The following is a 23,132-nucleotide window of genomic DNA, read 5'->3' as shown; positions in this document are numbered from 1 at the left end:
AGCGACATAAAACTTAAAACGATCAGAAATTATTCCGTATATAAAAGGGGCTGTCCCCTCCTCAACACCTCACTCCTTATGCTAAAGTTTTTTATTGTTTAAAAAAAAACAGAGTTGTGAGAAAGAGTCAAACTTTAGCGTAAAGAGCGTTTTTGAAGTAATGCAGCTTTGATTTTGGCTCACTGCACATGAATAACTAAAACGAAATTTGCATATTAATTTTATTTTTTTGGCTAAATGGCTTTCTCGAAATTTTGTTCTGACGGAACTTACGAATTAACTTAAGTAACGAATTTCTATATTCGTATATTTTATTACGTATATTAGGGAGTTCGCCCCCTAGTCAGTACCTCGCTCTTTACGCTAAAGTTCGAATTTTGTTCGAATCACAAACCCCTGAATAACAAAGGCCGCTTATGCTCTTTTGAAAGTACTAAAAAACCTTTAGCACAAAGAGCGAGTTATTGAATAGGGGGAGAACCCCTCATATACGTCATAATTTCTGTTTGTTTTAAGTTTTAATGTTGCTCCTTACTTTCAGTTAAAAAAATTTGTTTTTTTTATTTAATTTCTGATCGTTTTTTAAATAATCCTTCCCCCAAGGAAACATCCTCTATGGAAAGATCCTCCTACGTAGATCCTCCGTTTTTTAGAGTTTCGGTTACTATTGAGCCGGGTCGCTCCTTACTTACAGCTCGTTACCACTAACTGTTTGACATTGGGCAAAGTTCATGACTTGCAGCCCTTCCCCCGGAGACCGCAGGGGATTAAATCATTCTCAAAGACATACTTATTATATTTTTCGACCATGCTGAAAAAAATGGCTATCTCAAAATTTTGATCGAGAGACTTTGGAAAAAAATGAGTGTGGGAGAGGGACTAGCTGCCCTCCATTTTTTGGTCACTTAAAAAGGGCACAAGAAATTATAATATTCGTTTGAATGAGCCCTCCCGCAATATTCTAGGATCACTGGGCCGATACGATCACCCCAGGGGAAAAGAAAAAACAAAAAAATAAATAAACACGCATCTGCGATCTTTCTTCTGGGAAAAAATACAAAATTCCACATTTTTGCAGATAGGAGCTTGAAACTTCTACAGTAGGGTTCTCTGATACGCTGAATCTGATGGTGTGATTTTGATGGTGTGATCTGATGGTATATCTGATGGTGTGATTAAATTTCTATGACTTTTAGGGGTTGTTTCCTCCTTTTTTCGAAAATAGGCAAATTTTCTCAGGCAAATAACTTTTGATGGGTAAGATTCTTTTGATGTATCTATTGGTATAAAAATTCCATTTTTTAGAGTTTCGATTACTATTGAGCCGGGTCGCTCCTTACTTATAGTTCGTTACCATGAACTGTTTGACATTGGGCAAAGTTCATAACTTGCAGCCCTTCCCTCGGGGACTGCGGGGGATTAAGTCATCCTCAAAGACATACTTATTATATTTTTCGACCATGCTAAAAAAATGGCTATCTCAAAATTTTGATTGGGTGACTTTGGGGAAAAAAATGAGTCTTGGAGGGGGTCTAGCTGCCCTCCTTTTTTGGTCACTTGTAAAGGGCACTAGAACTTTTAATTTCCGTTTGAATGAGCCCTCTCGCAATATTCTAGGATCATTGGGCCGATACGATCACCCCTGGGGAAAAGAAAAAACAATAAAACAAATAAACACGCATCCCAGATCTTTCTTCTGGCAAAAAATACAAAATTCCACATTTTTGCAGATAGGAGCTTGAAACCCCTACAGTAGGGTTCTCTGATACGCTGAATCTGATGGTGTGATTTTCATTAAGGTTCTATGATTTTTAGAGGGCATTTTCCTCTTTTTTCGAAAATCAGGCAAATTTTCTCAGGCTCGTAGCTTTTGATGGGTAGAACTAAACTTGATGAAACTTATATATTTTAAATCAGCATCAAAATCGGATTCTTTTGATGTATCTATTGGTATCAAAATTTCATTTTTTTGAGTTTCGTTATGACGAACTGTTTGATCTACGACGAATTTATTACGACGAAAGAATTTCTGTTCGTTTTAAGTTTTAATGTCGCTCCTTACTTTCAGTTAATTTTTTTTTTAATTTAATTTCTGAACGTTTTTGAATTAATGCAGGTTTTGATTTTGGCTTACCGTGCATGAATAATTAAAACAAATTTGCATATTATTTTTTTTTTTTTTTTTTGGATAAATGTCTTTCTCGAAAGTTGTTTAATTTTATTTAAGAACGTTTTTATTAGTAATAAATATACTTAACTTACGAATTAACTAACGTAAAGAACTTCTATGTTCGTATATTTTTAATTAAGTCTATTAGGGGGGTTCGTTCCCTAGTCAATACCTAGCTCTTTACGCTAAAGTTCGAAATTTGCTCCAATTCTTTAAAAATGGCCCCTTAATCACAAAGGCTGTTAATTAGAATATATAGCTCTTATGAAAGTACTAAAAAAAAGGTTTAGCGTAAAGAGTGAGGTATTGACTAGGGGGCGAACCCAATCATATACGTAATATTTTCTGTTCGTTTTAATTTTTGATGTTTCTCCTTACTTTCAGTTGAAAAACTTGTATTTTTTCATTTAATTTCTGATCGTTTTTTTAAATAATACTGTGAAATCCAGCGCCCCCTTCATAGCAATGCTCCTTCCCCCATGAAAACTTCCTCCATGGAAATATCCACCCATGTATCCCCCGACCCGCCCCCCCCGCCCACTACCAGAAAAAATCCCCTTGAAAACGTCTGTTTACTTCCCAATAACCAATACTATAGTTAAACATTGGGCAAAGTTTAAACTTGCAGCCCTTCCCCCGGGGACTGTGGGAGATTAAGTCATCCTCAAAGACATATTTGTTATATTTTTCGATTATGCTGAACGAAATGGCTATCTCAAAATTTTGATTGGGTGACTTTTGGAAAAAAATGAGCGTGGGAGGGGGTATAGTTGCCCGCCATTTTTTTTGTTACTTAAGAATGGCACTAGAACTTTTAATTTCCGTTCGAATGAGCCCTCTTGAAATATTCTAGGACCATTGGGTCGATATGATCACCTCTGGGGAAAAAAATAAACACGCATCCGTGATCTTTCTTCTGGCAAAAAATACAAATTTCCACATTTTTGCAGATAGGAGCTTGAATCATCTATATTAAAGTTATCTGATATGCTGAATCTGATGGTGTGATGCTCATTAAGGTTCTATGACTTTTAGGGGGTGTTTCTCCCTTTTTTAGAAAAATTAGGCAAATTTTCTCAGGCCCGTAAATTCTGATGGGTAGGATTAAACTTGATTAAACTTATATATTTGAAATCAGCATAAAAATATAATTCTTTTGATGTATCTATTATTATCGAAATTCCGTTTTCTAGAGTTTCGATTACTATTGAACCGGGTCGCTCCTTACTTACAGTTCGTTACGACGTTTTATCTCTGTTTGATTTCTACCATCAATACAGAGAATTTTTGAATTATGCGGTTGTACGCAACAAACAATAATTCTAAGCACACGTGAGATAAACTACAGATGAGAGACGACAAATTTTGTCATCGATTTCTTTCGATTTCTTTCTAATAGGGCCACAGGGAATGATGGAAAGAATTAATAAACATTCACATACCACAAATTGCTAAGGAGAAAGGAAAGGAGATACAGAGCATTTGTTGAAGGGAAAAGGGAGATTCTAATATTTAAAAAGTAGTTTGAATGGGGGTAGGGGGATAGAGGAGCACTTGGAGATATTTTAGGTCTATCCTTGCTATTCCCACGTCTTTACGTCTATTTATTGCCATTATGTGAAAGTTTAGCAGGCTATTACATACCCTGCAAAACTATACAATTTGCAAAAAGGATTTAAGAAAAACTGAGCCCGGTTAGGACACCTCGAGAGGTCTTAAGCTACACAACTATTTTATATATACTTCAAACATACTTTTTAATATGTAATTAATTAAAAGAAACTTTTCCCAAAAAACGATTTCAAGGACAAGTAAAGAGCTACATTACACCAAAAATAAACTGAAATATAATCAAGTTGTATAACTACCACAAATCACCATGAATGAATAATCGAAACCCAAAACAAACATAAATTACAATAAATAACCACGTCAAACCCAAAACGAGCAGAAACTAAGATGAAGGGCTGACGCCTTCCAGGCTCTCTAAACTAATGTTTAAATTATTGACAATAGTTTTGGATTGGCTTAAAGAATTGAGCTATCTCTGAGGGAGTATTGGAGGGAAAAATGGATTTATAATTTTAACTTGAAGGGGCGGAGATACATTGGAAGACATCAAATGTGCTCAAGTGTTAGAAATAGTATGTCTGAAATATTCTGGGAACAGATTGGCGGATGGAGTCGAAACTTTCAAGCATTTTCTGTGACTACTTCCGACTGTTACTCTGACTGGTTGTGGATGCAACTACTTGCGACCACGTATAATTGTGATTGCGATTGTGACTACTTGCGACAGCAACTACTTGCAATCATGACCGCAACTACCTGCAACTACGACTATTCGTGACTGTGACTGCAATTACTTGCGGCTATGACAGTGACTACTTGCAAACGTGACTACTGCTACCACCACTACTACTGTGATTGCTAATTGACTGTTACTGCTATTGCTAACGATACTACTGCTGCTTCTGACACTGCTACTGGTACTACCATTATTACTACAACTACAGCTATTAAACTAAACCAAAGGAGTTTTAGTGTATTCAGGTTGTCGAAATGACATGTGTAATATATTAGGAACGGAGTGGGGTATTAAGTAAAAAGTTCTATTAAGTTAAAACTTCAAGAAAAGTTGAAGAGGATAGAAAACAAGAATTTATTTCTGCTCGTTTTCGGCTTAGTGTAACTCTTTACTTTTTAAAAAATTAATTTTGTGGAAAAAGTGATTTTTAAATTAATATTAACTAAAAGAAAACTTGTACCTTCAGTCGTTTTTAGCATAAAACTTGTAGCGTAGTTAAGCTGTAATCAGAGGCAGCACAATAGCGCTGCCTAGGTAAAGAGCGATATGGGCACAATTATTTGTTTATTTATTTATTTTTTAGACCATGGCACTTCGTATCGAAGGAGTTGTCCTAGTAACTTCAAAAAGGGCTCATTCGATTGGAAATTGAAAGGACTATTGCCCTTTTTGATAGTCAAAAGTAATTGTAGGGTATCTAATCCCCCTCCCCCACCCACCATTCCCCAAACACATCCAATCAAAGTTTTGAGATAGCCATTTAGTTCAGCGTACTTAAAACATCCGGAAATGATGTCTTTCCCCCACAGGGGGTGACTCCCCCACTGCCCTCACAGCAAGGGTTGTAAGTTATGCCCTGGGGGCATATAAGGTTTTTATAGAAAAGATGGTTGTATAAACTTCGGAGGGAGCTCATTGGATTGGTAATCAGCAGTTTTAGTGCATTTTTAAGATTGAAAGTAATCGGAGGGCGGATACCCCCCCCCCCCTCTCGTATTTTCTCGAAATGTATCTGATAGAAATTTTGAGATGGCCATTTGTTGTCGTAGAAACTTCGAAAAGGGCTCATTCGAATGGAAATTGAAAGTGCTAGCGCCCTTTTTAATAGTTAAAAGTGATTGGTGGGCAACAATCACCCTACCCCCATAAATTCCCAAAACACATCCAATCAAGATTTTGAAAAAGCCGTTTTGATCAGCGTAATTGACAGTTAACTGGAACTGGAAATTATTGAAATTATGTCTTTGAGAATGAGAGCCCTCTCGCCCCCCTCCCCAAAGCCTTCAGCACAAGGGATGTAAGTTATGCCCTGAGGGAATATAATCGGATATTCTGGTGTCCTTTTTAAGAGTCAAAGTGATGGGGGAACAGCCACCTTCTTCCCCCTCATGTTGTATTTTCTGCAAATGCATCCGATAGAAATTTTGAGATAGCCATTTCTTCAAAAAAAAATAATTCAAAGATCATTTAATAAGGCTTTTGGGGTTGACATAATCCCCGGAATATGGGGGTAAGTGCTGTAAGTTATGCCCCAGGGGTATATGAGGTTCTTATGGAAGGGATGGTCATGTGAACTTTAGAAGAGGCTTATTTGATTGGAAATGTATAGTTCTAGTTTCCTTTTAAAAGTCAAAAGCGATGGAGAGCAACTAGGCCCCCCTCCCTGAGATCCTCTTTTCCATAAATGCAATCAATTGAAATTGTGGGACAGCTATTTTGTTACCAATAGTCCAAAAAATATATAACAACGTCTTTAGGGTATGCAAAATCCCCCAGAGCCCATGGATAAGGGTTGTAAGCTGTGCCCCGGGGTAAATAAGATTTTTACGGAACGGGGGGTTGTATACACTTTGGATTGGATGGAGCTCATTCGATTGAAAGTCGGAAGTTTTAATACCCATTTTAAGAGTCAAAAGTGAATGGAGGGCAATCAACCCCCCCCCCCAAGCCCGTCCTTCCCCAAAACATATCCGATCGAAATTTTAAGAGAGCTGTTTTGTTTAGCATTGTTGAAAGGTCCAGTGATTGTGTCTCTGGGGATGTCAACCTCCCCACAGTCTTCAGGACAAGGGCTGTAAGTTACGCAATTTGTTCATTGTTTACACATAGTACATATTATTGAGGAAAGTATGCATCTTCGAACTTTCCTTTCCAAGAAGACGAAGGGCATTCAGGTGAGCCATTCAGAGAATGTTTTGGGGATTGTTGAACTAAAGCAAAACACGTTATGTTTATACGGATTGTCAAAAGTATGTAAAACAGGAATAACTGGGTATATTAATTTAGAAAAACAGGAAATGATAAGGGAGATGATCAAAAAGGCAATATTTGCATGCTACCAATACCACTACAACTACCACCACTACTTTTACCACACTACTCTATCTACAGTATTGAAGGAAAATTGAAACTAAATCATAAAACGGTATGTGCATGCACACTATACAAATAGCGTATCTCAAGAATTGATTTGGGCATTAAGTTTGAACTTTCAGAGAATGGTTAAAGCGGAAGATCATCATAGGCAGCGCAATAGCGCTGCCTAAAGGCCAAAAATTGCCAAAACGAAAAGAAATTACAATAATTAGCCGAGTCAAACTCAAAACAAACAGAAATTAACATGAGTAGGGCGCAAAACCCTTATGCCTTCCCAAGGCCAGAACATAATTTGCACTTTTCTGAAAAAATATAGATGTTTTTTTATAACTTTAATAAATCAAATAATATTAACATTTTGATTAATAAATATAAGTATATGTATATTAAACTGACAATGCACATTCATTTGTATTTTTTTCAGTAAAATGCAAGTTATGTTCTGACCTTGGGAAGGCATAAGGGTTTCGATCCCTACTCATGTTAATTTCTGCTCGTTTTGAGTTTGAATCGGTTATTTATTGTTATTTCTGTTCGTTTTGGGTTTCATTTATTTATCGATGTTGATTTGTGGTCGTTTCACACTTGGTAGATTATTTGATTTTTTTTTTCTCATTTGTGATTTAACGGAGTTCTTTACTTTTCTTTGAAAAAACTTATTTTGTGGAAAAAGTTGTCTTAATTAGTTTCCGTTCGTTTTATATTGACACAGTCTTTTCAGGGAAAAAAAATCTTTAAATCTTTAAATCTTTCGTTTTTTCTAAGACTTTATAGTTTGGCCTAATATTTGTATGCTGGAAAAAAATTTTCAGCAATTTTTAACAACCTACACCCTTTTAAAAATCTGGACACAAATAGTTAGTGTTTAATTTAGTTTCATACCTCCTTTAGTTGACCTGAAATAGATAACTTGATAACATTCGCAAAAAAATCTGTTTACTTCCTCTGATAGCTTGGATATACTTACGCCATTTTGATTTGGTTAAATTTTAAGAGCAGAAGTTGCCCCGAAAATTTGAACATAATACCCTCAGTCGTTTTTGGGATAATGCTGAGATGCCTTAATGAAAATTAGCAATAATACAGTGCATTTTGATTTAATCTTAAGACAATATATAGTTTTTAAATATAATAGGCAAATGGGAATTGGGCGTGTGAGGGGGATTAGTTGCCCTCCAATCACTTTCAACTATTAAAAAGGGAACTAGCCCTTTCGATTTTCAATCGAATGAGCCCTATTCAAAGTTTTTACGACAACTCCTTCGATATGAAGTGCCCTGGTCTAAAAAAAAAAAAATAATACATTGTACACACATCGCTCTTTACTATAAAAATGTCAAGCCTTCCAATCACTTTTGACTATTAAAAAGGGCACTAACCCTTTCAATTTCCAATCGAATGAGCCCTTTTTGAGTTTCTACGACAGCGCTTTCTGTAAACACCTTATATGCCCCCAGGGCATAAATTACAACCCTTGCCCTGAGGGCTGTGAGGGGGTTGTCATCCTCAAAGACCAAATTTCCAGAACAAAATGGCTATCTCAAAATTTTCTCATGTAATTTCTCTCACAAAAAGGCAATATGGGCACACCACTGCTAATACTACTGTTACTGATACATTTACCACTAATAATACTACTACTATTTCTATTTCAACTACTTGTGAGGCAAAGAGCATTGAGATTAAAATTTCAAGAAGTATGTGAACATACAGGTTATCAAAAGCACATATCAGCAATGTCATAGCAATGGCTAGTTGTACTAAGTTGAAACTTTCAGGACTTGATGAGAGGCATGTTCTACTAAGCAAAAGGCAGTATAATAATCCTACTACTGCTAGTGGTACCACCGCTATTCAATACTATTGCTAGTAATATCAATACTACTACTGTGACTACTATTACAACTGTGCTTAAGGGTATGAAGGGTGAAATTGTCAAGAAATTTTAAGGGGAGAAGGTGAGCTGAATCACGACACGCCGTCTGTGTATAGGTTGTAAAATAGGGTGTAACAGCAATATCTTAGGAACAGTTTGGTGTGCGACGTTGAAACTAACATGATTTGTTTTGAGGGACGTTGAACTAATCAAAATAAAATATTTGCATCCCAATGCTACTGCTTCTGCTCATACTACAACTACTGTTACTATTATTTCTGCTTTTATTGCTACTACTGCCATTAAAGCTAGTCTGCTACAATTAATTTTACAGTTACTAATAACACTACTGCTATTAAAACTAAGGATGTTAAGACAAGCAATTTGGGATGTATAGAGACTGTAAGGAACTAAATCGAAAGACACTATACCCACACAGGTTGTCAGGCTGACGCATTAGAAATGCTTCAGTAACAGTTGATGGTATTAAGCTGAAACTTTCGGCGTGTGTTCAAGGGGATATTGAAGAAGTCAAAGGTGCTATGCGCATACCTACTAATGCTCCTACAACTATTGCTATTGCGCAAGCTAAGGGTATTAAGGTGATGCTTTTAAGGAATATTTAGGCAGATGTTGAACTAAATCAAAACAAACTATGTTTATAGGGACTTACAAAAAGGTAACAAAGGAATATCTGAAGAACAACTTATATTATTAAGTTAGACCTTTAAGGATAAGTTATGGTGGGTTTCGAACTAGCCAGAAGGCACTATGTGCATACTTTTAATAAAACCACTAAAGTTACTGTAGCTACTGACACTAAGGGTATTAAGGTGGAACTTAAGGAACTTTTAGGAGGAGTTTAAATTAAACAAAAAAACTAGTAGGAATGCGGGTTTTCAAAAGGGCATATAAACAATATAATAGGTAGCACCACTCTACAAGAGCTAGAAATACCATTGAAACTTTTAAAGGAGCTAATTCGATTCAAAATTAAAAGTTCTGGTGCCCTTTTTAAGAGTAAAAAGAGATTGGGGGCAAGCAGCCCTTCTCGCAATCCCATTTGTTTTCCAAACGCATCCAGTCAAAATTTTGAGACATCCATTTGTTCAGCATAGTAGAACGGTCCAGCAACTATGTATTTAGCGATATTTGGCATGTCAACCTCCCCCCCCCCCGAATTATGCAATTGGCCCATTATTCTTTAAAACTAAATCTCACTTTTAAAAAAAAAAAAAGGAAGTGTGTTTATGCCAATAAGACCCCTCAGCAACATATTGAGAATGACTGGGGGTATTGTGTTGAAACTTTTGGGGCTACTATTATTACTACTTCTACTCTTACAATTTAAATAAATAAAAAGAGTGTAAGTGTATCCAGATTGTCAAAGAGCATAGATAAAATATTTTGGGGATGATGTTAAGTTTTATTTTTTAGGTCAACTTCAGGAGTTATAAAGTTAAATTAAAAATACTGTTTGTGTCAGGACTAAAAATTGTTGAAAAAGTTTCTCCAACATACAAATAGCAACCAAAACTATTTTTTCCATGAAAAAGAACAAAAATTAACTTAAAAAACTTTTTCCAAATACAAGTTTATTAAAGAGTAGTAAAGAGCTTCATTAAGCCAATAATGAACAGAAATAAAGTCAACTAATATTCCAAGTGTAAAACTACCACAACTCACTATCAATAAATAATGAAAACTCTTGCAATAAATAGCCGAGTCAAACCCAAAACGTGCAAAAATTAACATGAGTGGGGCTGATAACCCCCCTGCCTTCTCAATACCAGAACCTAATTTGCGCTTTGCTGAAAACAAAATGCGTTTTAAACGTTTTCACTTTTTTTTACTTTCATAAATAAAAATCGTCAATTAAACCAACAACCCACGGCCATTTGTTTTTTGTTTCAGTAAAGTCTAAATTATGTTCTGGTCTTGAGAAAGCATGCGGGTTATTAGCCCTACTCATGTTAATTCTTGCTCGTTTTTAGTTTGACTCGGCCTATTATTGTAATTCCTGTTCGTTTTGAGTTTCATTTATTTATCGATAGTGAGTTGTGGTAGTTTTACACTTGGAACATTATTTGACTTTATTTCTATTCATTCTCGGCTTAATTGAGCTTTTTTACTTTTCTTTGAAAAACTTGCTTTGTGGAAAAGCTTTTAAAATTAATATAAATGAAACATCACTTACGTCAGCCCAAGAAGCATTGATGTAATCTGGGTCTGGATCTAATTCCGGGTTTGCCGCTGCTATTTCGGCAGGGGTGCAATCAAGAACTAATCTATTGTAATCATCTGAAAAAAAATTGACTTTCATTGTTAAACTCACAACTCCAAAAATCACGCGAAATAGCTAAAACAAGAGTTATACTTTACTGATATAACTCCTTTTGGGTTACTGTAACAGAAATGTTGTTGGCCCTATACAGGGCCGTGTCCAGGACTTTTTTCCGCGGGAAGGGTTTTACAAAAGGATTTTTGTCTGGGGAGCTTTTACAAAAAAATAAAATAAAAAACACATCAACAATTTTTTATGTTCATTTTTGTTACGTTTTTACGAGTCAGACAAACATTTCGGGGGGGGGGGGGGGGGTTTAACAAAACCACCCCCCCCCCCGAAAAAGTTTATCATTGAAAAACTTTGTCATTTCAGTCACTTCATTTGCGAAGTAACTAAATATCTCAGGTTGCGACAAAACCCCACAGGGCCCGGGGGCAGGCGTTGTAAGTTATACCCTGGGGGCATATATGGTTCCTATAACAGGGCTGCTCGAATAAACTTCAAAGAGGGCTCATTTGATTGGAAATTGAAAGTTTGAGTTCACTTTTAAGAGTCAAAAGAGATCCGAGGGCACGTAGCCCCCAGGCCTTTTTTTCCAAACCCATCCGATGAGAACTTTGAGATAGCCATTTTGTTGAAAATAGTCCAAAAGTTGGATAAGTAAAATCTTGATGTTGATACAACACCCCCGGACCTGGGGACAGGCGTTCTAAGTTGTGCCATGAGGGCGTGTATGGTTCTTATGAAAGGGACACTCGAATAAATTTCATAGAGGGCTCACTTGATTGGAAATTTAAAGTTCTAGTTCACTTTTTAAGAGTAAAGAGATCGGAGGGCAAATAACCTCTCCCCCCACACGCCCTTTTTCCCCAAACCCATCCGCTACAAATTTTGAGATAGTCATTTTTTTAAATATTTCAAAAAATAGACAACAAAAACTCCAGTGTTGACACAATCCTCCAGAGTCTGGGGGTAGGCATTGTGAGTGTTGTCCTGGGGTTTTACATGTTTCTTATACTAGGGATGCTCGTATAAACTTCAGAGAGGGCTCATTTGATTGGAAATTGAAAGTTCTAGTTCCCTTTTTAAGAGTCAAAAGACATCCAAGGGCAACTATCGGTAGTTACCATGTATAAGCTTTCAAGCGTACATTCAAGCGTACATTCACGCCTACAAGAATATGCTCAAAAGTGTAATAGATTTCAAGCGTACATTCAATTGCGCAAGAAAAACCCATGCTTGAGACACTGTATTTACACGTGAACATTTTAAAAAGATAATCTGCCTTGGAAACAGTTTGATGTGTTCGGGGAAATTACGTTCCTTGGTGTTGATTGATATTTGCAAAAAATGGGTAAATAGTGATAGGATAATTTTTTAACATGAAATCTCTGAATAAAATATTTTTGGAGCATGTACTTGACGATGGAGAAAAAGGGTTAAGGTGATTAGCAATTACGAGCGGGGATTCCCCACCACGGGATCTGCCTCAAGGGCAAGGCTCAGAAGCCCTTCGTTCCCCCATTTCTGAGGGTAGGGGAGGGGGAGGGGGTCAATTTTGGAGGGAAAACCAAAAATGCTCAGAATCTAAAATAAATGGGATCTGCCTCAAGGGGAAGGCTCAGAGGCCCTTCGTTCCTCCATTTCTGAGAGCAGGGGAGGGGGGGGTCAATTTTGGAGGGAAAACCAAAAATACTCAGAATCGAAAATAAATGGGATCTGCCTCAAGGGAAAGGCTCAGAGGCCCTTCGTTCCCCCATTTCTGCGGGCCGGGGAGGGGGGGCTCAATTTTGGAGGGAAAACCAAAAATGCTCAGAATCAAAAATAAATGGGATCTGCCTCAAGGGGAAGGCTCAGAGGCCCTTCGTTCCCCCATTTCTGAGAGCAGGGGAGGGGGGGGGTCAATTTTTGAGGGAAAACCAAAAATACTCAGAATCGAAAATAAATGGGATCTGCCTCAAGGGCAAGGCTCAGAGACTCCTCCTTCCCCCATTTCTGAGGGCAGGGGAGGGGGGTGAATTTTGGAGGGAAAACCAAAAATACTCAGAATCGAAAATAAACGGGATCTGCCTCAAGGGCAAGGCTCAGAGGTCCCTTCCTTCCCCCATATCTGAGGGCAGGGGGGGAGGGGTCAATTTTGGAGGGGAAACAAAAATGCTCAGAATCGAAGATAATTTCCATCCGTCTTAGTCTTTTTTTAACGATGCTCCTTATTTCTAGTTGAAAATGCTTATTTTTAAATTTAATTAGGAATGAAAAGTCAAACTCTAACATAAAGAACAAGATATTTTGGAGGGGGTAGCTAACTTCATATACGGGATAATTTCCATTCGTCTTAGTTTTTAACGATGCTACTTATTTCTAGTTGAAAATGCTTATTTTTTAATTTAATTAGGAATGAAAAGTCAAACTCTAACATAAAGAACAAGGTATTTCGGAGGGGGTAGGTAACTTCATATACAGGATAATTTCCATTCGTATTAGTTTTTAACGATGCTCCTTATTTCTAGTTGAAAATGCTTATTTTTTTAAATTTAATTGGGAATGAAAAGTCAAAGTGCCAGAATGGTTGAAATCCACTAGCTCAGAAGTGGGGTCCCAGTCGACCAGCCTGAATGGTGGAATTTCACTAGCTCAGAATTGGGGTCTTAGTCTACCAGCCTGAATGGTTGAAATTCACTAGCTCAGAAGTGGGGTCTCAGTCCACCAGCAGGTATGGTTGAAATCCACTAGCTCAGAATTGGGGTCCCAGTCCACCAGCCTGAATGGTGGAAATTCACTAGCTCAGATTTGGGGTCTTAGTCCACCAACCTGAATGGTGGAAATCCACTAGCTCAGTATTGGGGTCTTAGTCCTCCAGCCTGAATGGTGGAAATCCACTAGCTCAGTATTGAGGTCTCAGTCCACCAGCCTGAATGGTGGAAATTCACTAGCTCAAAATTGGGGTCTTAGTCAGTGTTCAGATTGGAGCGTTGGGGTCCGACTATCTGGGCTCTATTTGTCAAGGCCTGAATGCTAAGCGATGGACATGAGCTCGATTGGGACCCCATTGTGAAAACGGAAAACAAAAAACAAAAAATTTATTGTTGGTATGTGTGTAGAGCATGGCATGGTTACCGCTAGGGGCAACAGTCTAACCGTTGACTGTTTTAGGTATCCGTGAATAAGTTCTAAGGCGAGAGTGGAAGTTGGGACAAATTTTTGGAGGTGCCCACCTCACCTACCCAGAGTCTCAGGCAAGTGACCCTAAATTTGAAAAAGTGGAAATTGGCTCAGATTTTCTAAACTGAGCTGAGACAATGAATAGATACTATTGGGAAAGTGATTGGAGACGCTGGGCATCCGTGAACAAGTGCTAAATTGAGAGAGGAATTTGGGACAATATTTGGGGGCGCCCACCTACCCAGAGTCTCCGGCAGGTGACCCAAAAATTAAAAAAAAAACACAGAGACGACAGACACAAAGAGACGAATCACACACAGAGAGGACAAACACACAGAAACGACACATAGAAACGAAACATACACAGAGACGACACACACACAGCGTCAACACACACAGAGAGACGAGACACACACACATAAATGACAAAACACACATAGAGACGACACACACAAAGAGACGTCACACACACACAGATACGAAACACACAAAGAGACAACACACACACACACACAGACAACATCCACACAGAGATTACACACACACACACACACACACAGAGACGACACACTCAAAGTGACGACTTACACATAGAGACGACACACACACAGAGACGACAAACACACAGAGACGACACACATAGAGAGACGACACACACGCAGACACGACATACTCAAAGAGACGACTGATACATAGAGACGACACACACACAGATACGACACACACACAGATACGACACACACAAAGAGACGAATCACACACAGAGAGGACAAACACACAGAAACGACACATAGAGACGACACATGCACAGAGACGATACACACACACAGAGTCGACACACACAGAGAGACGAGACACGCACACAAAAATGACAAAACACACATAGAGACGACACACACCAAGAGACGTCACACACACACAGATACGAAACACACATAGAGACGACACACACATAGAGACAACACACACACACAGAGACAACATCCAGACAGAGACTACACACACACACAGAGACGACACACACACAGAGACGACACACATACAGAGACGACACACACACACAGAGACGACACACTCAAAGTGACGACTTACACATAGAGACGACACAAACACACAGAGACAACACACATACAGAGACGACACACATAGAGAGACGACACGCACACATTGGGGGGCTTAAAAAGGCAAAAATGGGTGAACTACATGAGTTTATCTGCCTTAACTTGAGAGTAGTTTGTTAGAAATGTATCGGTGATAATAAAAAAATCGGATGCTAAACTCAGACAAACAAAAGGATTGTAACACCTGATTGGCTCGTATATTTTGCATGATATTTCTAAAGTCAATTAAGATGAAGAAATGTTGGAGTGTAGGTTTGACATCACCAGGCACGTAGGAGGGAAATTTTTTGTTGGTGGGGGGCTTAAAACGGCAAAAACGGGTGAACTACCTGAGTTTATAAGACGGTTCGTGAAAGTCCCAAGGTTTTTTCTGATTTTTTGGACAATACCCATACTCCTATTGATGAGGACTGATGGTTTTAATTCAATATTTTTTTCATGAAAACAAACTATTTTTTTTTACAAATTTTTTTTTTTACTTCGAAATTATTCAACTTTTTGTTAGAGTTCTAGTTTAGTTTAGTTTTAGTTAAGAGTTTAGAGTTTTACCTTAGAGTCTTAGCTTAGAGTTTTTGTTAGAGTTCTAGTTTAGTTTAGTTTTAGTTAAGAGTTTGATGTTTTACCTTTGAGTTTCAGTTAGAGTTCTAGTTTAGTTTAGTTTTAGTTAAGAGTTTGGTGTTTTACATTATAGTCTTAGCTTATAGTTTTAGTTAGAGTTATAGTTTATTTTAGTTTTAGTTAAAGAGTTTTGTCTTAGAGTCTTAGCTTAGAGTGTTTATTAGAGTTCTAGTTTAGTTTAGTTTTAGTGAATAGTTTCGAGTTATATCTTAGAGACTTAGCTTAAAGTGTTTGTTAGAGTTCTAGTTCAGTTTAGATATAGTTAAGAGTTTGATGTTTTACCTTTGAGTTTCAGTAAGAGTTCTAGTTTATTTTAATTTTAGTTAACAATTTCGTTTTTTACCTTAGAGTCTTAGCTTAGAGTTTTAGTTAGAGTTCTAGTTTAGTTTAGTTTTAGTTAAGAGTTTTAGCTTATAGTCTTAGCTTATAGTGTTTTTTATAGTTCTAGTTTAGTTTAGTTTTATTTAATAGCGTAGAGTTTTTACCTTATAGTATTATCTCAGAGTTTTTGTTAGAATTCTAGTTTAGTTTAGTTTTAGTTAAGAGTTTAGAATTTTTAGCTTAGAGTCTTAGCTTAGAGTTTTCGTTGAAGTTCTAGTTTAGTTCAGTTTTAGTTAAGAGTTTAAAGTTTTAGCTTAGAGTCTTAGCTTAGAGTTTTTGTTAGAGTTGAAGTTTAGATATGATGTTTCTAAAGTCAATTAAGATGAAGAAATGTCGGAGTATAGGTTTGACATCACCAGGAACGTGCGAGGGAAATTTTTTGTTGGCGGGGGGATTAAAATGGCAAAATTGGGTGAACTATATGAGTTTATAAGACGGTTCGTGAAAATCCCAAGTTTTCTTCTTATTTTTTGGACAAGAACCATACTCCTATTGATGAGTACTGATTGTTCTAATTCAATATTTTTTCATGAAAACAAACTGTTTTTTAAAAATTTTTTTTTGGACTTCGCAATTATTAAACTTTGTGTTGGAGTTCTAGTTTAGGTTAGTTTTAGTTAATAGTTAATATTTTTACATTAGAGTTTTAGCTTAGAGTTTTAGTTAGAGTTCTAGTTTAGTTTTGTTTTATTTACGATTTTTATGTTTTACTGTTGAGTTTCAGTTAGAGTTATAGTTTAGTTTTGTTTTAGTTAAGACTTTGGTGTTTTACCTTAGAGTATTAGATTAAAAATTTATTTAGAGTTCTAGTTTAGTTTAGTTTTAGTTAAGAGTTTAGAGTTTTAGCTTAGAGTCTTAGCTTAGAGTTTTTGTTAGAGTTCTAGTTTAGTTTAGTTTTAGTTACCTGATTTTAGTTTTAGTTACCTGATTGGCTCGTATATTTTGCATGATATTTCTAAAGTCAATTAAGATGAAGAAATGTCGGAGTGTAGGTTTGACATCACCAGGCACGTAGGAGGGAAATTTTTTGTTGGTGGGAGGCTTAAAAAGGCAAAAATGGGTGAACTACATGGGGTTATAAGACGATTCATGAAAATCCCAAGGTTTTTTCTGATTTTTTTGGACAACATCCATACTCCTATTGATGAGGACTGATGGTTCTAATTCAATATTTTTTCCATGAAAACTAACTATTTTAAGATTTTTTTTATTTAGAGTTCTAGTTTAGTTTAGTTTTAGTAAAGACTTTAGGGTTTTAGCTTAGAGTCTTAGCTTAGAGTTTAGTTCTAGTTTAGTTTAGTTTTAGTTAAGAGTTTAGAGTTTTAGCTTAGAGTCTTAGCTTAGAGTTTTTGTTGAAGTTCTAGTTTAGTTTAGTTTTAGTTAAGAGTTTAAAGTTTTAGCTTAGAGTCTTAGCTTAGAGTCTTAGCTTTATTTCATTTTTTAAGGTTAATTTAGACGAGGTTACGCGCGCGCACGTAACATCGTCTAAATTAACCTTAAAAAATGAAATAAAGCTATGTCGACTTTGCATATTTTATTCAACATATCCGACAATTGATGCAGAAAAAGTATAGAGTTTGTTACTTACTTACTTACATTTTTTTTCATAATTTCTTGAATTAAATTTCTGTATTTTGCATCCAAATGGGGAATCCAAGAAAAAAATTTAGACGGGGTTACGTGCGTACAAGTAACACCGACTAAATTTTTTTTTCATAATTTCCTGAATTAAATTTCTCTAAGCTCTAATATAAGACTCTAAACTATTAACTATTATTAAGATAAACTTCAACTCTAACAAAAACTCTAGGCTAAGACTCAAAGCTAAAACTTTAAACTCTTAAATAGAACTAAACTAAAACACAACTACAACAAGAAATCTAAGCTAATACTCTAAGCTAAAAATTCTAAACTCTTAACTAAAACTAAACTAAACTAGAACTCTAACAAAAAGTTGAATAATTTCGAAGTCCAAAAAAAATAATTTGTTAAAAAATAGTTTGTTTTCATGAAAAAAATCTTGAATTAAAACCAACAGTCCTCATCAATAGGAGTATGGGTATTGTCCAAAAAATCAGAAAAAACCTTGGGATTGTAACGAACCGTCTTACAAACTCATGTACTTCACCCATTTTTGCGTTTTTAAGCCCCCCACCAAAAAAAATTTACCTCGCAAGTGCTTGGTAATGTCGAACCTACACTCCGACATTTCTTCATCTTAATTGACTTTAGAAATATCATAACTAAACTTCAACTCTAACATAAACTCTAAGCTAAAACTTTAAACTCTTAACTAAAACTAAACTAAACTAGAACTTCAACGAAAACTCTAAGCTAAGACTCTAAGCTAAAAATTCTAAACTCTTTACTAAAACTAAACTAAACTAGAACTAACTAAAAAAAATAGTTTCTTTTCATGAAAAAATATTGAATTAGAACCATCAGTCCTCATCAATAGGAGTATGGGTATTGGTACAAAAAGCAGAGAAAACCTTGGGATTTTCACGAAACGTCTTATAAACTCATGTAGTTCACCCATTTTTTGCCTCATTATGCCCCCCACCAACAACAATTTCCCTTGCAATTGCCGGGTGATGTCAAACCTACACTCCGACATTTCTTCATCTTAATTGACTTTAGAAATATCATAACTAAACTTCAACTCTAACGAAAACTCTAAGCTAAGACTCTAAGCTAAAACTTTAAACTCTTAACTAAAACTAAACTAAACTAGAACTTCAACAAAAACTCTAAGCTAAGACTCTAAGCTAAAACTCTAAACTCTTAACTAAAACTAAACTAAACTAGAACTCTAACTAAAAAAAAATAGTTTGTTTTCATGAAAAAAATATTGAATTAGAACCATCAGTCCTCATCAATAGGAGTATGGGTATTGTCCAAAAAATCAGAAAAAACCTTGGGATTTTAACGAGCCGTCTTATAAACTCATGTAGTTCACCCATTTTTGCCTTTTTAAGCCCCCCACCAACAAAAATTTCCCTCGCACGTGCTTGGTGATGTCAAACCTACACTCCGACATTTCTTCATCTTAATTGACTTTAGAAATATCATAACTAAACTTCAACTCTAAAAAAACTCCAAGCTAAGACTCTAAGCTAAAACTTTAAACTCTTAACTAAAACTAAACTAAACTAGAACTTCAACAAAAACTCTAAGCTAAGACTCTAAGCTAAAAATTCTAAACTCTTAACTAAAACTAAACTAAACTAGAACTCTTACAAAAACTCTAAGTGAAAACTCTAAACTAAAACTCTAAACTCTTAACTTAAACTAAACTAAACTAGAACTCTAACAAAAACTCTAAGCTAAGACTCTAAGCTAAAACACCAAATTCTTAACTAAAACTAAACTAAACAAGAACTCTAACTAAAACTCTAAGCTAAGACTCTAAGGTAAAACACTAAACTCTTAACTAAAACTAAACTAAACTAGAACTCTAACTGAAACTCAACAGTAAAACATCAAACTCTTAACTAAAACTAAACTAAACTAGAACTCTAACAAAACCTCTAAGCTAAGACTCTAATGTAAAACTCTAAACTATTAACTAAAACTAAACTAAACTAGAAATCTAACAAAAAGTTGAATAATTTCGAAGTCCAAAAAAAAATTGTTAAAAAAACAGTTTGTTTTCATGAAAAAATATTGAATTAGAACCATCAGTCCTCATCAATAGGAGTATGGGTCTTGTCCAAAAAATCAGAAAAAAACTTGGGATTTTCATGAACCGTCTTATAAACTCATGTAGTTCACCCATTTTTGCCTTTTTAAGCCCCCCCACCAACAAAAATTTCCCTCGCACGTACCTGGTGATGTCAAATCTACACTCCGACATTTCTTCATCTTAATTGACTTTAGAAATATCATAACTAAACTTCAACTCTAACAAAAACTCTAAGCTAAGACTCTAAGCTAAAACTTTAAACTCTTAACTAAAACTAAACTAAACTAGAACTTCAACAAAAACTCTAAGCTAAGACTCTAAGCTAAAAATTCTAAACTCTTAACTAAAACTAAACTAAACTAGAACTCTAACAAAAACTCTAAGCTAAGACTCTAAGCTAAAACTCTAAACTCTTAACTAAAACTAAACTAAACTAGAACTCTAACAAACAATCTGAGATAAGACTCTAAGGTAAAACTCTAAACTCTTAACTAACACTAAACTAAACTAGAACTCTAACTAAAACTCTAAGCTAATAATATAAGTTAAAACACCAAACTCTTAACTAAAACTAAACTAAACTAGAACTCTAACTGAAACTGAAAGGTAAAACATCAAACTCTTAAATAAAATTAAACTAAACTAGAACTCTAACAAAAACTCTAAGCTAAGACTCTAAGGTAAAACTCTAAACTCTTAACTAAAACTAAACTCAACTATAACTATAACAAAAAGTTGAATAATTTCTAAGTCAAAAAAAAAATTTGTTAAAAAAAATAGTTTGTTTTCATGAAAACATATCCTCATCAATCCTCATCAAAACATCCTCATCAATAGGAGTATGGGTATTGTCCAAAAAATCAGAAAAAACCTGGGATTTTCACGAACCGTCTTATAAACTCATGTAGTTCACCCATTTTTGCCGTTTTAAGCCCCCCACCAACAAAAAATTTCCCTCCTACTTGCTTGGTGATGTCAAACCTACACTCCGACATTGCTTAATCTTAATTGACCTTAGAAATATCATGAAAAATATACGAGCCAATCAGTTGTTACAATCCTTTTGTTTGTCTGAGTTTAGCATCCGATTTTTTAATTATCAACGACGAATTTCTAACAAACTACTCTCAAGTTAAGGCAGATAAACTCATGTAGTTCACCCAGTTTTGCCTTTTTAAGCCCCCCAATGTGTGCGTATCGTCTCTCTATGTGTGTCGTCTCTGTGTGTTTGTCGTCTCTGTGTGTGTGTGTCGTCTCTATGTGTAAGTCGTCACTTTGGGTGTGTCGTCTCTGTGTGTGTGTGTCGTCTCTCTATGTGTGGCGTCTCTGTGTGTTTGTCGTCTCTGTGTGTGTGTCGTCTTTATGTGTAAGTCGTCACTTTGAGTGTGTCGTCTCTGTGTGTGTGTGTGTCGTCTGTGTGTGTGTGTGCTGTCTCTATGCGTGTGTCGTGTCTATGTGTATTTCGTATCTGTGTGTGTCACGTCTCTGTGTGTGTGTCGTCTCTATGTGTAAGTCGTCACTTTGTGTGTGTCGTCTCTTTGTGTGTGTGTGTAGTCTCTGTGTGGATGTTGTCTGTGTGTGTGTGTGTGTGTTGTCTCTATGTGTGTGTCGTCTCTATGTGTGTTTTGTATCTGTGTGTGTGACGTCTCTTTGTGTGTGTCGTCTCTATGTGTGTTTTGTCATTTCTGTGTGTGTGTGTCGTCTCTCTGTGTGTGTTGACTCTGTGTGTGTGTATCGTCTCTGTGCATGTGTCGTCTCTATGTGTCGTTACGGTGTGTTTTTACTATATTTGTGTGATTATTATCTTTTTGTCTGTCGTCTCTGTGTGTTTGTCGTCTCTGTGTGTGTGTCGTCTCTATGTGTAAGTCATCACTTTGAGTGTGTCGTCTCTGAGTGTGTGTCGTCTCTCTATATGTGTCGTCTCTGCGTGTTTGTCGTCTCTGTGTGTGTGTCGTCTCTATGTGTAAGTCGTCACTTTGTGTGTGTCGTCTCTATGTGTGTGTGTGTGTGTCGTCTCTGTGTGGATGTTGTCTCTGTGTGTGTGTGTTGTCTCTATGTGTGTGTTGTCCCTCTGTGTGTTTCGTATCTGTGTGTGTGTGACGTCTCTTTGTGTGTGTCGTCTCTATGTGTGTTTGTCATTTCTGTGTGTGTGTCTCATCTCTCTGTGTGTGTTGACTCTGTGTGTGTGTATCGTCTCTTTGTATGTGTAGTTTCTATGTGTCGTTTCTGTGTGTTTGTCCTCTCTGTGTGTGATTCGTCTCTTTGCGTCTGTCGTCTCTGTGTGTTTTTTAAATTTTTGGGTCACCTGCCGGAGACTCTGGGCGGGTGGGTGCCCCCAAATATTGTCCCAAATTCCTCTCTCAATTTAGCACTTGTTCACGGATGCCCAGCGTCTCCAATCACTTTCCCAATAGTATCTATTCATTGTCTCAGTTCAGTTTAGAAAATCTGAGCCAATTTCCACTTTTTCAAATTTAGGGTCACTTACCTGAGACTCTGGGCAGGTGAGGTGGGTACCTCCAAAAATTTGTCCCAACTTCCACTCTCACCTTAGAACTTATTCACGGATACCTAAAACCGTCAACGGTTAGACTGTTGCCCTAGCGGTAACCATGCCATGCTCTACACACATACCAACAATATATTTTTTGTTTTCCGTTGTCACAATGGGTTCCTAATCGAGCTCATGTCCATCGCTTAGAATTCAGGTCTTGACAAATAAAGCCCAGATTGTCGGACCCCAACGCTCCAATCTGAACACTGACTAAGACCCCGATTCTGAGCTAGTGAATTTCAACCATTCAGGGTGGTGGACTAAGACCCCAATTCTGAGCTAGTGAATTTCCACCATTCAGGCTGGTGGACTAAGACCCCAATTCTGAGCTAGTGAATTTCCACCATTCAGGCTGATGGACTGAGACCTCAATACTGAGCTAGTGTATTTCCACCATTCAGGCTGGTGGACTAAGACCCCAAATCTAAGCTAGTGAATTTCCACCATTCAGGCTGGTGGACTGGGACCCCAATTCTGAGCTAGTGGATTTCAACCATTCTGGCACTTTGACTTTTCATTCCCAATTAAATCAAAAAAAATAAGCATTTTCAACTAGAAATAAGGAGCATCGTTAAGAACTAAGACGAATGGAAA

At 36.6% G+C, this 23,132-nt stretch overlaps 1 protein-coding gene across 1 annotated transcript in view; it reads right to left on the bottom strand.

The window, feature by feature from the left end:
• Ptp36E (protein tyrosine phosphatase 36E) overlaps positions 1-23,132 on the bottom strand; it is a gene marked incomplete at its 5' end in the record, with an annotated part of 274,732 nt that overhangs the window by 174,959 nt on the left and 76,641 nt on the right. Inside the window, one exon of the mRNA XM_089099875.1 lies at positions 10,928-11,031. Within this exon, the coding sequence (XP_088956001.1) occupies positions 10,928-11,031 (104 nt within the window). The remainder of the gene's footprint in view (positions 1-10,927; positions 11,032-23,132) is intronic.

Source organism: Artemia sp. Qi Xiang Cuo, chromosome 14, assembly GCF_049724085.1.
Source record: "Artemia sp. Qi Xiang Cuo chromosome 14, ASM4972408v1, whole genome shotgun sequence".
Taxonomy (NCBI): domain Eukaryota; kingdom Metazoa; phylum Arthropoda; class Branchiopoda; order Anostraca; family Artemiidae; genus Artemia; species Artemia sp. Qi Xiang Cuo.
Note: the sequence above shows the minus strand (reverse complement) of the source record. Positions and strands in the feature narration are given on the sequence as shown.